Raw genomic sequence first — 15,268 nt, 5'->3', positions numbered from 1 at the left:
GGGCCACCTGGAGCAGCAGGTCCCCCTGCTCACCCGGTAGGTGCCAGGGCACGGGGGGCACTGCTGTCCACCCCGTGCCATGAGCCCCCCTGCTGATGGCTCTTGCCTCCACAGACCTCGTGCCAGAAAGGGCAGAAGGGAGCACAGGTAGGGCTGGCAGTGCCCACGGGCACTGGGGGCTGTGTGCCCTGGGGATGGGGACACTGAAGCCTGAGCTGTCCTGTCCCTACCCAGGGCAATCACGGCAACCGTGGCACCTCTGGCCCCGAGGGACAGAAGGGCTATGAAGGAGCCCAGGTGAGGCCAGGGCAGAGCCTTGCTGGCACCAGGACCCCCAAGTGGGCATCCCCACGTCCCCCTTTGCTCCCCCTTTGCAGGGCCTGCCAGGACCACGGGGGACAGTGGGTGTCTCTGGCCACCCAGGCAGCAGAGGACCTCAGGTACTGCCCTCCCTCCCCGTGCTGGGGTCGTGGGTGGGTGCTGCTGGGCACCCCCCGAGCTGGTGGCCGCACAGGTGGGTGCCCAGCAGCACCCTTGAGCCACCTTTGCCTTTCACCCAGGGGCTGCCTGGAGCTGAAGGCTCCCCGGGAGCAGCTGGCCCAGCCGGCCCCAAAGGTGACAAGGTGAGCAAGGCCACCAGGTGGCATTTCACAGCCCCCACACTGCCCCCCAGCCCTGTGCACCCCCAGCCCCGCTTTCTCTTCCAGGGGCAAGCAGGAGCCGAGGGCTTGAAGGGCAGCGTGGGACCCCAGGGACCCAAAGGTGACCTGGTAAGGCTGTGCCCCCCGGGGCCTTGGGGTGGGTCCCCATCCTCCCAGCAGGGAAAGGCATGGGAAAGCCATGGCCAGGGCAGCTGGGGGGGGGTTGTGTAGGTCCTACAGTAACCCACTCTGGGCTTTTTCCTCCTTGCCAGGGTGAGGTCGGCTGTGCCCGGAGAGGTGCCCCAGGCAGCAAGGGTGCCAAGGTGCCAGCAGCACGCAGCAGGGCTGGGCACGGGTGGGATGAGCGTGGTGGGGGCAGAGCTCCGGGGGGGGGGGTTGCCTGCCAGAGGGGTTGGGGTCCTGGTGTCACTCACTTGTGCTGCTCCCCTCCCAGGGTGCTCGGGGCCTGCCAGGATACCCTGGGGCTCAGGTGAGTGCCGGGAGCGGGGGGCAGGGGCCGGGGGGCGATGGTCAGGATGGGGCTGGTTGGCTTCTTCTGGCTCTGTGTGTGTCCCCCCCCAGGGTGATGGGGGTGAGAGAGGAGCCCCGGGGGACCAGGGGCCACGAGGGCTGCCGGGGCGCAGGGTGAGTATGGTGCATGCCCTGCCCAGGTCACCGGGTGGCGCCCCCTCCCCTCAGCATCCCGGGGCTTTTCCAGGGTGATCCCGGGAGCAGGGGAGAAGCTGGTGGCCCTGGCAGCGTGGGACCCCCAGGAGAGATGGTGATTCCCTAGGGATTGCCTTTTTGCCCTGCCACGTTTCTGCCTGCAGCCCCCCGCGGGTGGCTGGGGGGCAGGAGTGGGCGGGCAGTGAGCCTCGCTCAGGTTTCCTCTTCATCTCCCTCCCTCCCTCCCTCCCTTCCTGCTGCTCCAGGGTCCAAAAGGATCACCAGGAACTGCTCCATCCACGGTATGGGATGCTGGTGGTGGACTGGTTGGGGATGGGGGGAATTCAGCCCTGAGGGGTGGCCTTGGGGGGCAACGAAGAGCTCGGTGGCCACCTGCGCCCTCCCCCTCCCCCCGCCCCCATCGCCCAGCAAAGCCTTACTGGGAAGAGCTGGGCAGGAGACCTGGGACTGACCTCACTTGGTGCATCCCTGCAGCCCTGTGAGCTCAAGGACTTCATCCACAGGAGCTGTGGTGAGAACCTGGCACAGCGCTGGGGGGTGGCAGGGAGGGGACAGGGATGAGCTGGCTGTGGAGGGGACAAAGGGGTGGCTGGGTGGCGGGGACACGGCTTAGGGCTGCACCCCCAGAGGTGGCTGGGTGGGCACAGGTCACACCAGCAGGGGGGTGGCAAGGAGGGGACAGGGACAGGCTGGCTGTGGGGTCCAGGGTGGAGGGGACAAAGGGGGGGCTGGGTGGTGGGGACACGGCTTGAGGCTACACCCGCAGAGGTGGCTGGGTGGGCACAGGTCCCACCAGCAGGGGGGTGGCAAGGAGGGGACAGGGACAGGCTGGCTGTGGGGTCCAGGGTGGAGGGGACAAAGGGGGGGCTGGGTGGTGGGGACACGGCTTGAGGCTACACCCGCAGAGGTGGCTGGGTGGGCACAGGTCACACCAGCAGGGGGGTGGCAAGGAGGGGACAGGGACAGGCTGGCTGTGGGGTCCAGGGTGGAGGGGACAAAGGGGGGGCTGGGTGGTGGGGACACGGCTTGAGGCTACACCCGCAGAGGTGGCTGGGTGGGCACAGGTCACACCAGCAGGGGGCTGGCAGGGAGGGGACAGGGACAGGCTGGGCACAGGTCACACCAGCAGTGGGCTGGCACCCCCTGAGCAGCACCCACCCCTCGGCAGCCACCACCTCCCCCTCCTGCCCGCTCTACCCCACCGAGCTGGTGCTGGTGCTGGAGTCCTCCTCCACGGTGTCCCCAGCCCTCTTCTCCCGCATGAAGGAGCTGCTGGCTCTGCTGCTGCGGGACCTGCAGGTCTCCCCCGCGGGATGCCCGGCGGGGGCTCGGGTGGCCATGGTAGCCTACGGGGCCAGCACCACCTCCCTGCTGCGTGCCGGGGAGGTGGGCAGCAGGGCCGGGCTGCTGGCTCGGCTCCGCCGCCTCTCGCCCACCCGCTCCGCCCGGCGGGGCCGGCTGGCTGCCGCCCTGAGCTTCGTGGGGCAGCACACCCTCAAGAGGGTCCGGCCGGCCGTCCTGGGCAGGAAGGTGGTCATCTTGGTCACCAGCGGCCAGAAGCAGGACCTGGAGGGCATCGAGGAGGTTGCCCTGCAGTACGAAGCTCTGGGGATCGTGCCGGCGGTGCTCACCTTCGGCCCCCTGCCCGAGGTGCTGAAGGCTTTCCAGGTGAGCTCCCCGCCGGGGCTCGGTGGCTGCTCAGCTCGATCCTTCAGTGGCCTCCAAGCACCACCGAGCGGCTTGGCTTTGCAGAAGCATGGGGATGTGGAGGCGTTGAGGCTAGGGAAGGTCTTCAAGGTCGTAGAGTTGTGGTGGTTAATGTTGGGGGGGAAGAGGGGGGTGGAATTTCAACCCACCACAGGAATCCAAGCCTTGGCCCAGCACTGCCAGGGTACCACCAAACCCTGGCCCTCAGCACCACATCTCCAGGGCTTTCAAACCCCTCCAGGGATGGAGGCTTCACCACTGCCCTGGGCAGCCTGGGCCAGGCCTGGACAACCCTCCAGGGGTGGGGGAGAAATTGCTCCTCATGGCCAACCTGAACCTGCCCTGGGGCCATTTCTTTTTGGCCTACCAAGGCTTGTGGGTGTAAAGCAAGGGGGAGGCAAGGTTTGGGGTGGGGGGAATGGAGACTCCACCACCACCCTGGGCAGCCTGGGTCAAACCTGGACAGCCCTCCAGGGGGAAGAAATTGTTCCTGATGGCCAACCTGAGCCCTTCTCTGGGGCAACCTGAGGCCATTTCCTCTTGTGCCATCCCTCACCCCGTGGGAGACTCTTCCACTCCAAGCCAGCTGGGGAGCTGACTTGTGGCCCCCCCCACCGAGCCCTCTCAGCAGAAGGTGCCAAGCACACAGAGCTCTCCCACCTGGCTCCACCCCCTGCCACGGAGCGCTGCAGGCTGTAGGTTGTGGCTTTGCCTCCCCCCACCCCCAGGTCAACAACCTCTTCCGAGTGGTCCAGCTGCCCCTGGCAGAGCCAGCCAGGGATGAGGAGGTGCTGAGGGAGTCTGTGCTGCCCTGCGTCCTCTGCTTCGGTAGGCAGCCCTGGCGTGCCCCCCAGGCATGGGTGCCCACTAGGGATGGGTGCCCACCAGGATTTAGTAGCCACCAGGGGTGGATGCCCACCAAGGATGGGTGCCCACTAGGATTTAGTACCCACCAGGGATGGGTGCCCACCAGGATTTGGTAGCCACCAGGGATGGGTGGCCACCAAGGATGGGTGCCCACTAGGATTTAGTACCCACCAGGCATGGGTGCCCACCAGCATTTGGTAGCCACCAGGGATGGGTGCCCACTAGGATTTAGTACCCCCCAGGGATGGGTGCCCCCCAGGGATGGGTGCCCACCACGATTTGGTAGCTACCAGGCATGGGTGCCCACCACGATTTGGTAGCCACCAGGGGTGGGTGCCCACCAAGGATGGGTGCCCACTAGGATTTAGTACCCACCAGGGATGGGTGCCCACCAGGATTTGGTAGCCACCAGGGATGACTACCCAACAGGATTGGGTGCCCACCAAGGATGGGTGCCCACCAGGGACGGGGCTCAGCTTCCATCTCTCCTCACCCCCCAGACCTCTGCCACCCCGGGGGCTGCCCCACAGCCGCGCCTGACCTGCTGGGCTTGGACTTGGCCTTCGTGGTGGACAACGCAGCCCCGGCGATGCCAGCGGCGAGGCTGGAGGCCGTCGGGCAGCTCTGCCAGCACCTCCTGGCGCAGCTGGCAGGGCCGCATCCTGCCCAGCACAGCACCCGCGTGGCCCTGGTGCTGACAGCCCCCTCCACCCCGGGGCAGGGTCTGGCCGAGATCCCCTTTGGGCCTCCCAGCTCCGGGCGGCAGCTCCGGGAGCAGCTCCTCCTGGCGCTGGTGCCCAGGGTGGCCTCAGCACCCCTGGGTGGCACGGTGGCATGGACCCTCCAGCACGTCTTCCCTCGGAGCTCTGCCAACCGCCTCCGTCTCCTCCTCGTGGTGGGGCCGGGGACCACGGCCCCGTGGGATGGGGAAGCCCAGAAGGCTCTGGAAGCCTTCTCCCAGTGTGAGGACCTGGGGGTCTTGGTGGTCTCCTTGGGGCGAGCAGGGCCGGAGCGAGCAGAGGTGGCGGTGCCCAGGGTGCTGCCAGCCTGGAGGTACCATGCCCTGCGCCTGGGCACCGTCCACCCTCCCGAGCTGGGCTACGTGGAGAGGGCAGCGCTGGGCTTCCTCAGGAGGCTGCAGGGTGAGCAGGCTGGGGGGGAGGGGCCTGGGGGGCTGGAGCCCCCTCCCCCTCTGCTCCAGCTCCCCTCCCCCGGCATCTCCTTGCTGGCGTCTCTGCCACCCTCGCTTCTGCTCCGCAGCACACAGCAGCCAGCGCCCCCCCGCCCCGGGCTGCCCCCAGGAGCTGCTCCCCACCAGCACTGGCACCGGTGGCACCTCCCCGGGGACCCCTGGGCGGTGAGTGAGTGGCACCAGGGCCACCCCCTGCCCCCTGCCTGTCCCTCCCCCCACAACGACAGCAGCTGGGGGGGGGGCTGAGGGGTGCACCTCCTCTTCCTGGGGGTGAGGTCCAGCACCCCCAGCACGTACTGGGGGAGGCTTTGCTCTGCTTTCTCCCCCCAGGAGCCCTGAGGTCCCTGCTGTGCCCCACACCAGGATGCCCACAGCGCCCCTTGCCCGGAGGGCTGCAGCCATCCCTGGACCGTGCCCCCTGGACAAGGACCATGCCTGCATGGAGCTGGGTAAGGGAGGATGGGCATCCCACCAGGGTCTGGGGGCATAGTGTGCCCCCAGCCTGGGCAGGGGGCACGGCTGAGGTTTTGGTGCCATCTTGTTAGGTCCTGCTGGAGCTGCTGAGGGTGAGAGGAACGTGAGGAAGGGTGAGGAGCATGTGAGGGGGGCTGGGTGGGTTTTGGGGGGGGTGGGCAGGGAGCAGGCAGGGGGTGGTCCTGGTGCCAGGGGTGCAGGCAGGGCTGGCAGCTTGCACAGGCTGGGGCCTGGGGTCTAACTCCTGACGTGCAACCACGCCAAGAGCTCTCCATGCCACCTGCCTGGCATGAGGCACCCTGCTGCTCTTTCTCTCCCAAGTGATGGAAGCTGGAATTGTTTAGGTGGGAAGAGATCTCCAAGGTCACTGGATCCAGCCCTTCACCCAGCACTGCCAGGGCACCACTAAGCCATGGCCCTCAGCACCACATCTCCACAGCTCTGAAACCCCTCCAGGGAGGGGGAGGACTCCACCACTGCCCTGGGCAGCCTGGGTCAAACCTTGACAGCCCTCCAGGGGGGAAGAAATTGTTCCTCATGGCCAACCTGAACCTCCCCTGGGGCAACCTGAGGCCAGTTCCTTTGTTTCTTGGGAGAAGAGATCAACCTCGACCTGCCTCCAGCCTCCTTTCATGCAGTTGTACAGAGCCAGGGGGTCTCCCCTCAGCCTCCTTTCCTGCAGGCTGAACAGCCCCAAGTCCCTCACCTGCTCCTCAGAGGTTCTCCAGCCCCTTCCCCAGCTTGGCTGCCCTTCCCTGGACCCTCTCCAGCCCCTCAGTGTCCTCCTTGGAGGGAAGGAAATGCTCCTGCAGGAGCTGGGAGCAGGACGAAGCCACAGAGCTGCCCCCCACGAAGGGCACAGCCCCACCCTGCACCCAGCTGCCACGGGCGGACCACCCCCAAACTGAGCTCCAGGTTGTCGCCCCCCCCAGCACCCCAACCCCCAGCACCCAGGGGAGGTGCAGGAAAAGCTTCTCCTGGCTGCAGGAATGATTGCACAAGGAGCAGGAGGTCCTGCCAGGCTTCTGGCAGCTCAGCTTCAGCTGCTCCATCACGCTGGGGGGGCGCTGGTGGTGGTGGGAGAAGGGGGAGCTGGTGCTGAGCCTTTGCCAAACTCTTCACCCACCCTGCCCGGGGTGAATGCTGGTGGCAGCCAATAAAGCTCACACCTGGGTCCTCCTCGGGGCCGGGGGGATGCAGCTGAGCTGGGGGTGGGCGCCCCCGGAGCGAAAAACAACAACCTCCAGGAGGTGCTGGCTGGGTGCCCCAGGTCCTGTCCAGCCGCAGCTGCAGCATCCCTGCGGCTAAGGGCAAAGCTCCCCGGGAGCAGCGGGGGCCGGAGCCGGGAGCGGGGGCGGAGGGGAGGAGGATGCGGTGCTGGGGGTGGGTCCTGGGCTGGGGCTGCTCCCTGATCCCCACTCCCCGCCCTGCGTGCTGGGGGGAGCCCCTGCCTGGCCCTGGGCCGGCAGCCCCCTCCTAATAATCATCCTAATAATGATATTACACCCCCCCCCCAATAATGATCCTAATTATTGGTATCAACCCCCTAATAATCACCCTAATAACGATGTTGTTAACCCTCTCCTAATAATGATCCTCATAATGATATTAACCCCTAATAATGATCCTAATTATTGATATTAGCCCCTAATAATGATCCTAATAATGACATTAACCCCTAATAATGATCCTAATTATTGATATTAGCCCCTAATAATGATCCTAATAATGACATTAACCCCTAATAATCATCCTAATTATTGATATTAGCCCCTAATAATGATCCTCATAATGATATTAGCCCCCTAATAATATTAACCCCTGATAATGATCCTAATTATTGATATTAACCCATAATAATGATCCTAGTATTGATATTAACCCCCTAATAATCATCCTAATTATTGATATTAGCCCCTAATAATGATCCTAATAATGATATTAACCCCTCCTAATAATGATCTAATGATTAATATTAACCCTCTAATAATCATCCTAATAATGATATTAATCACCCCTCCTAATAATCATCCTAATATTGATATTGGCCTCCTAATAATCATCCTAATAATGATATTCATCACCCCTCCTAATAATGATATTAACCCCCTCCTAATAATGGTCTTCATATTAGCCCCCTCCTAATAATGAGCCTAATATTAACCCCCCCAATAATGATCCTAATATTAATCCCTTCCTAATAATTGTCCTAGTCTTAATCCCCTCCTAATAATCCTTCTAGTAGTGACATTAACCCTCTCCTAATATTGATCCTAAGAATGCTCTTGGTCCTTATCCTGCCTGATCCCAAGCAGCACCAAACTCCTGCTCCTGGGAATTCCAGCAGCCCTGGCCTGGCAATGCCTGATCCCAGTGGCACCAGCAGCCTGCCCCCAGCCCCCCCAGCCCCAGGGCACTGTCTGGTGGCCCTGCCTGGATCCTGCCCCCAGCCCTTCCAGCCCCAGGGCAGTGTCTGGTGGCCCTGCCTGGATCCTGCCCCCAGCCCCAGGGCAGTGTCTGGTGGCCCTGCCTGGATCCTGCCCCCAGCCCTTCCAGCCCCAGGGCAGTGTCTGGTGGCCCTGCCTGGATCCTGCCCCCAGCCCTTCCAGCCCCAGGGCAGTGTCTGGTGGCCCTGCCTGGATCCTGCCCCCAGCCCTTCCAGCCCCAGGGCAGAGTCTGGTGATCCTGCCTGGATCCTGCCCCCAGCCCCAGGGCAGTGTCTGGTGATCCTGCCTGGATCCTGCCCCCAGCCCCAAGGCAGTGTCTGGTGGCCCTGCCTGGATCCTGCCCCCAGCCCCAGGGCACTGTCTGGTGGCCCTGCCTGGATCCTGCCCCCAGCCCTTCCAGCCCCAGGGCAGTGTCTGGTGATCCTGCCTGGATCCTGCCCCCAGCCCCAGGGCAGTGTCTGGTGGCCCTGCCTGGATCCTGCCCCCAGCCCCAGGGCAGTGTCTGGTGGCCCTGCCTGGATCCTGCTCCCAGCCCCAGGGCAGTGTCTGGTGGCCCTGCCTGGATCCTGCCCCCAGCCCCAGGGCAGTGTCTGGTGGCCCTGCCTGGATCCTGCCCCCAGCCCCAGGGCAGTGTCTGGTGGCCCTGCCTGGATCCTGCCCCCAGCCCCAGGGCAGTGTCTGGTGGCCCTGCCTGGATCCTGCTCCCAGCCCCAGGGCAGTGTCTGGTGGCCCTGCCTGGATCCTGCCCCCAGCCCCAGGGCACTGTCTGGTAGCCCTGCCTGGATCCTGCCCCCAGCCCCAGGGCAGTGTCTGGTGGCCCTGCCTGGATCCTGCCCCCAGCCCCAGGGCAGTGTCTGGTGGCCCTGCCTGGATCCTGCCCCCAGGCTCAGCTCCCATCCCTGCTTTCTCCTCCTGCCTTCCTCCCCTTCAGCAGCATGGATCCAGTTTTCCTGCCAGCCTGGGCTCCAGCAGGGCTTGGTGGGGCCGTGCCCTGCTCCCTGGGGTGCTCTGGGGGAGGTTCCTTGCTTATTCCCAAACCTAAAGCTCTGCTCAGGGCCCCACATTCCAGTTTCAAGGATAAAAAACCCCAAAGCCAGGCAGGAGCAAAGGACTGGGAGAGAGAATTTTCTGGCTTTACATTTCATGATTTGGGTTCTTTTAAGCTCATTTTTGCACCCAAGTTTGGCAAAGCTGAGAAGACTTTAAGTGAGAAACCAACACCTCCAGCACACCCCCCCAACCCAAGCCAGCCCAAACCATCCCAGCCCAACTCATCCCAGCCCAACTCAACCCAGCCCAACTCAACCCAGCCCAAACCAACCCAACCAACTAAACCCAACCCAATTCAACCCAACCAAACCCAACCCAGATCAACCCATCCCACCCTAACCTAATCCAACCCAACTCAGCCCAACACAACCCACCTCAATCTAACCTAACCTAACCCATCTCAACCCAACCCACTTCAACCCAACCTAACCTAACCCCTCTCAGTTCAACCCACCTCAACCCAACCCAACTCATCCAACTCAACACAACTCAACCCAACCCAACCCATCTCAATCCAACCCAACTCAACCCAACCCATCTCAACCCAACCCAACTCAACTCGACCCAACCTAACTCAACCCAACTCAACCCAACCCAACCCAACCCAACCCACCTCAACCCAACCCAACTCATCCAACTCAACACAACTCAACCCAACCCATCTCAATCCAACCCAACCCAACCCAACCCATCTCAACCCAACCCAACTCAACTCGACCCAACCCAACTCAGCACAACTCGACCCAACCCAACCCAACTCAACTCACCCAGCTCAGCACAACTCAACCCAACCCAACCCAACTCAACTGAACCCAACCCCATGTTTGCAGCAGGGATGCAACACCACACACCAAAATCAAGCCCCCCCCCCCACCCTCCAGTGCCAACCTCCCCAAGCTCACAAACCTCTTCTCAGCCCCCTGGCACCCCTTGGACCCTGGCACATCCTAAAGTCAGGCAGTTGCCCAGTTGCAGGGGTGGTGGTGAAGCTTCTGGAGGCATGAAGGGGTTGTGGCAGCATCGTGTGGGCTGGGATGTTGCAAGGAAAGTCAGATGCTGTGAGGGGGTGTTGGTGGAGGGGCAGGTCCCCTTGCCCTCTTTGCCCACCCCTGTGGGCAGCAGGACCCTTTCACCCTCAGCCAGCAAGGCTAAGCCCAGTAGATGGGGAGGGTGGCACAGAGGATGCTGGTTGTGGTGCCCAGGAGGGAGCGATCGGCCAAGGGCATGGTCAGTGTCTTCTCAGCCTGGTGGTGGGAGAGGAGGGAAAGTGAGGCAGAAGCAGCATGAGGCTGCACCCCAAATCTTCATCATGCCCAGGGCATTGCCAGGTGCCCCTCACAGAGCCATAGAATCCTTCAGGTTGGAAAAGCCCTCCAGGATCACCCAGTCCAACCTTCAACCCAGCACCACCATGGCCACCAAACCATGGCCACAGGTTTCTGGAACACCCCCAGGGCTGGGGACTCCACCACCCCCCTGGGCATCCTGTGCCACCCCCTGCCCACTCTGGCAGTCAAGAAATTGTTCCTCATCTCCAACCTACACCTCCCCTGGAGCAACTTGAAGCCTTTTCCTCTCGTCCTATCACCTCTTACTAGAAGACCAACCCTCACCTGGCTCCAACCTCTCATCAGGGAGCTGCAGAGAAGCCAGAAGGTTTCCCCTCAGCCTCCTTTTCTCCAGGCTCAACACCCTCCCAGGTGCCTCAGCTGCTCCCTGTTCTCCAGACCCCTCACCCCCTGCCCTGTCCTGCTCCCAGCAGCAGTTCTCACCTGCCGGCGCTGGAAGGTCTCAGCGATGGTGTCCAGCCCTGGGATGTTGTCCTTGTCCAGAGGGGTGATGTAGCAGGAGGGGTGGAGCTGGGATCTGTAGCTTGCCAGCAGCTGCTTTCAGACAGATCCCCATCACCCCTGGGTCTCATCACCCCCACCCCTGGCCCAACCTTCCCCCCCTCCATGGCCCCACTTACGTTCTTGTAGTCGTAGATGACCGTGGCTGGGTTCCCATCCTCACCATCCAGGTAGAAAGTGGCCACATCCTCTTCCCAGCCTGGCCCTCTCCACATCTCCATCCCCATCCTCAGCACCTGGTGGAGTGTGGGGGAAGGAACTCACTGCCTGGGACACTTCCCTCCCTGGGGGGGTGAGGGTGGACCCTTGCTTGGGGCCAGCTGGCCAGCTCTGAAGCTTGGTGAGGGTTGGAGTCAGCTCCAGTCAGTGGTTGGCCACCAGTGGTGTCCCCAGGGCTCAATCCTGGGACCAGCTCCGTTCAGTGTCTTTGTCAAAGGTCTAGAGGAGGGCATCAGAGCATCCTCAGTCACTCTGCAGATGACACCAGGCTGGGAGGCAGTGGTGATCTGCTGGAGGGTTGGAGGCTCTGCAGAGGGAATCAGCAGGAGCAGGACAGGGATTGTGCCCCTGGAGTGGGCACTGCTGAGGCCACATTTGGGTGCTGGGTTCAGTTCTGGGCTCCTCATCCCAAGAAGGACATTGAGGAGCTGGAGCAGGGCCAGAGAAGGGCAACCAAGCTGGGGAAGGGTCTGGAGAACAAGGGATGGGGAGGAGCAGCTGAGGGAGCTGGGGGTGGAGCCCCCAGAAGCCTCCAGGTGAGCCTGGAGAAGAGGAGGCTGAGGGGAGACCTTCTGGGTCTCTCCCAACTCCCTGACAGGAGGCTGGAGCCAGGTGGGGCTTGGTCTCTCCTCCCAAGGAACAGGACAAGAGGAAATGTCCTCAAGTTACCCCAGGGCAGGTTCAGGTTGACCATGGGGAACAATTCCATCCCCTTGAGGGTGATCAAGACCTGGCCCAGGAGGCTGCCTAGGGCAGTGTTGGAGTCCCCATCCCTGGGGGTGTTTCAGAGCCCTGCAGATGTGGTGCTGGGGGCCAGGGCTCGGTGGTGCCCTGGGGCGGCGCTGGGTTGACCTTCACCACCCCAAAGCTCTTTCCCAACCCACTCCCAGCACTCTCCTCCTCCTCCCACCACCTTACTCACAGCATCAGAGTGCTCCTGGCCCACGTGCAGCCACATCAGCAGGGCACCCACGATGATGACCACCAGCAGGACCACCACCACCACCGTGATCAGCAGGCAGCTGAGGTGGCGGCAGCTGAGCAGCTTGCGGGGCAGGTAGCAGAGCAGGCGAGGGACGAAGCACAGAGCTCTCTTCAGGCAGGAGCAGCCAGGGCAGCCGTGGCAGCCTGGGCACTTGGGGCACTTGCAGCAGCTGGGCAGGCAGCACTTGGTGCAGCAGCTGGCACAGGGCAGGCAGCACTTGGTGCAGCAGCTGGCACAGGGCAGGCAGCACTTGGTGCAGCAGCTGGCACAGGGCAGGCAGCAGGTGTCTGGCTCCTGCGGGCATGGGAAAGGTGGAAAACCAGGCTGAGAAGGAAGGAGGTGGGAGCTGAGGGATGGAGGAGGCATCCCCAACTCCCCCCCTCCTCCTCAACTCCCCTCCTCCTCCTCAATTCCCCTCTTCCTCCTCCTCCTCCTCTCCCAGGATGAGAGCTCTTGTCTGGTTCCTGTGGGCACGGGAAAGGTGTAAAGCCAGGCTGAGAAGGAAGGAGGTGGGAGCTGAGGGATGAAGGAGGCATCCCCAATTCCCCTCCTCCTCCTCCTCCCTCAGGATAAGATCCCTTGTCTGGCTCCTGCAGGCATGGGAAAGGTGTAAAGCCAGGCTGAGAAGGAAGGAGATGAGATCTGAGGGATGGAGGAAGCATCCCAAATTCTCCTTCTCCTCAAGCTCTGGGGATGCAGCACCCCAGGGGCTCTTCCTCCACCACACCTGCACTGGTGCCTTACTGGGCTGAGCTGGACTAAGCCCTGTGCTGAGTGGTGCTGCTGGGCACCCCCGAGGTGACTCTACAGGTCACAGAGACTCACCAGAGGCTCTTCAACCACCACTTGCTTCTCCATGGCTGCCTCCTCCTCCTCCTCCTGCCAGCCTGGGCTGCCCAGCAGCTGCTGGCCCTGTGGGTTTTATACTGGGATGGGGAACTGGGTGGCCCTTTGTGAGTGGGCTCCTGGCACTGCTGTGCAGGCAGGCGTGGGTGTGGAAGCCTCTTGACTTGTGTTTGCCCATCCCCTTCTCCAGGGCTGCATTCCCTTGGGAACCTGCTGCTCAAGAGGCTCTGAGGACACTTGTCCCCAAGCACAGGGAGCTCTCTGAAGGTCCAGAGCGAGGTGCTGGGGCCAAAACAAACCTTCCTGCCCGGGCTGGAGCTGCCCCCCGAGGTGGAGCATCCGGCCACGGGCAAGGCGAGACCTGGCTCCGGACCCACGGCCCTTGGGCAACCTGAGCTGCTGGAGGTGGGCAAAGTGCAAACAGAACATCAAAGCTGCCCCACAGACCACAAGGTTGGGGTGGCAGTGAGGTGACCAGGAAGTGGGGACATGTCCCTGGCCCGTGGGCAGCCTGGGTGCTCCACAGCAGTGGTGCTGAGGGTGCTCTGGCACCGGCAGGGCTCAGGCTGTTGGTGCTGGGACTCTCCAGGCTGCCCGTGGTCAGGCATTGCTGGGGGTGAGGTGGGTCCCAGCTCCGGTGTGGTGCAATCAGGACAGCCTGGAGCTGTGGGCCAGGTCCTCTCCAGCCACCCCTGGGGCCCCTCCTTGACCCTTTGGCCCCCAGACACTTGCAGCTGGGTGTGAGGCTGCAGGGCTGCACCCTGCTACCTCCTGTCCCAGGACATCAAGGAGCACAGGAGACCCTCAAGTGCTTCCTGGCTGTTTGCTCTCCATCACCACACACAGGAGAGGGCTGTGGGGGCCCTCATCACCTTCCTGAGCTGTGCACACCCTCCTTGACCCTGCTCTTTGCCAGGGTGACACTGGGTGATGGCATTTTGGGGTGCAGAGATGCCAGCCCCCACGGTGCCAGGTGCCAAGGGGCATTTTGCCTCCTGTTGCCAGCAGAGCATCAGCTTCCTCCTGGAGCTGGGCCCTTTCCTTGATGTCCTTGGTGGTGGTCACAGGGACAGCATGGAGGCAGCACCCATGGCAAGGTGAAGTCATGCTGCCCAGCACTGCTGTGAGCCTGGCTCCGGGGCTTGGCTCCTCCTGGGGTCTCTTTTCTCCCCCCCAGCTCCATTCTCTGGTGCAGTGCTCAGATGTCCCCTGCCCAGGGTGCTCCTGGCTGCTTTGGGGCAGAGGAGCTGGAGCTGCTGGGAATGGGGCTGCATCAGGGATGGAGGGGAGCTGGAGCAAGTGGATGGTGGTGCTTGTGGATGTCCTTCTCTCATCAGGGGCAAGATGTTCCCCTGGCCCTGTGGGCATGAGGAGGGGGTGGGGATGGAGACATCCCCTAGAGGAGTGGCTGCTCCTCTGCTGGGCTGGGTGGTCCTTGTAGTGGGCACATGAAGGATGGAATCATGGAATGCAGTGGTTTAGGTTGGAAGAGACCTTTCAGGTCATGGAGTCCAATCCTTAGTGCAGCACCACCAAACCATGGCCCTCAGCACCACATCTCCAGGGCTCTGAAACCCCTCCAAGGCTGGGGACTCCACCACTGGCCCTGGGCAGCCTGGGCCAGGCCTGCACAACCCTCAAGGGACAGAAATTGTTCCTCATGTCCCAGCCTAAACCTCCCCTGGGGCAACTTGAAGCCATTTCTTCTTGCCCTATCACTTCTTCCTTGGGAGAAGAGCCCAACCCCCACCTGGCTCCAGCCTCCCTTCAGGGAGCTGTAGAGAGCAATGAGGTCTCCCTCAGCCTCCTCTTCTCCAGGCTCAACCCCCCCCCCCAGCTCCCTCAGCTGCTCCTCCCCAGCCCTGTTCTCCAGCCCCTTCCCCAGCTTGGTTGCCCTCCTCTGGCCCTGCTCCAGCTCCTCAATGTCCTTCTGGGAGTGAGGAGCCCAGGACTCAACCCAGGATTCATAGAGCTGTCAGGCTTGGAAGGGACCTCAAGGCTCATCCAGTTCCACCCCTGCCTGCCACGGGCAGACCTCACTCTAGATCAGGTATCTGAGTTGCACTTCCCCATGCCAGGCCCCTCAGGGTGACACCCCTGGGGGGCACGGATGCCACCTCCCCCCTGGCACCATGGGAAGGGCCGTTTTGGCTGGCACAGAGAGGAGGAGGAGAGCAGGGCCACAGAGGCTTTACTTTGCAGACAGAAGCAGGAATCCCGAAGCAAATCCCATTGGATTTATTCTTGGAAGTGCCCTGGGAAAGCCACAGCACTGAGCTGGGGGGTGGGGGGTCGGGGGGGTG

At 62.7% G+C, this 15,268-nt stretch overlaps 2 protein-coding genes across 2 annotated transcripts; one reads left to right on the top strand and one right to left on the bottom strand.

Annotated features, from left to right (window-relative positions):
* Positions 1-283: 283 nt before the first annotated feature.
* LOC128898786 (collagen alpha-4(VI) chain-like) lies at positions 284-5,275 on the top strand. Its single transcript, XM_054175466.1, has 13 exons — positions 284-297; positions 378-440; positions 515-623; positions 708-770; positions 914-964; positions 1,096-1,131; positions 1,224-1,286; positions 1,360-1,422; positions 1,574-1,664; positions 2,497-2,996; positions 3,764-3,863; positions 4,403-5,044; positions 5,163-5,275. The coding sequence occupies exons 1-13, from the start codon at positions 284-286 to the stop codon at positions 5,261-5,263; spliced, it is 1,896 nt and encodes a 631-aa protein (XP_054031441.1). The 3' UTR covers positions 5,264-5,275.
* Positions 5,276-10,213: 4,938 nt separating this feature from the next.
* LOC128898726 (pulmonary surfactant-associated protein C-like) lies at positions 10,214-12,977 on the bottom strand. The gene is made up of 6 exons (XM_054174873.1): positions 12,945-12,977; positions 12,387-12,413; positions 12,057-12,335; positions 11,035-11,151; positions 10,838-10,948; positions 10,214-10,309 (listed from the first exon to the last, which is right to left on the bottom strand). The coding sequence occupies exons 1-6, from the start codon at positions 12,975-12,977 to the stop codon at positions 10,214-10,216; spliced, it is 663 nt and encodes a 220-aa protein (XP_054030848.1).
* Positions 12,978-15,268: the final 2,291 nt, after the last annotated feature.

Source organism: Dryobates pubescens, chromosome 31, assembly GCF_014839835.1.
Source record: "Dryobates pubescens isolate bDryPub1 chromosome 31, bDryPub1.pri, whole genome shotgun sequence".
NCBI classification, from domain to species: domain Eukaryota; kingdom Metazoa; phylum Chordata; class Aves; order Piciformes; family Picidae; genus Dryobates; species Dryobates pubescens.
Note: the sequence above shows the minus strand (reverse complement) of the source record. Positions and strands in the feature narration are given on the sequence as shown.

Excerpts from the sequence above, each read along its gene's own strand:
- LOC128898786 (XM_054175466.1), top strand. Across the intron at positions 1,423-1,573 it reads TGGGACCCCCAGGAGAGATG|GGTCCAAAAGGATCACCAGG; the intron begins GTGATTCCCTAG and ends CTGCTGCTCCAG. Across the intron at positions 3,864-4,402 it reads GCCCTGCGTCCTCTGCTTCG|ACCTCTGCCACCCCGGGGGC; the intron begins GTAGGCAGCCCT and ends CTCACCCCCCAG.
- LOC128898726 (XM_054174873.1), bottom strand. The coding sequence starts at position 12,977 with ATGGAGAAGCAAGTGGTGGTTGAAGAGCCTCTG. Across the intron at positions 12,414-12,944 it reads TGGTGGTTGAAGAGCCTCTG|GAGCCAGACACCTGCTGCCT; the intron begins GTGAGTCTCTGT and ends CCATGCCCGCAG. Across the intron at positions 11,152-12,056 it reads GCCAGGAGCACTCTGATGCT|GTGCTGAGGATGGGGATGGA; the intron begins GTGAGTAAGGTG and ends ACACTCCACCAG.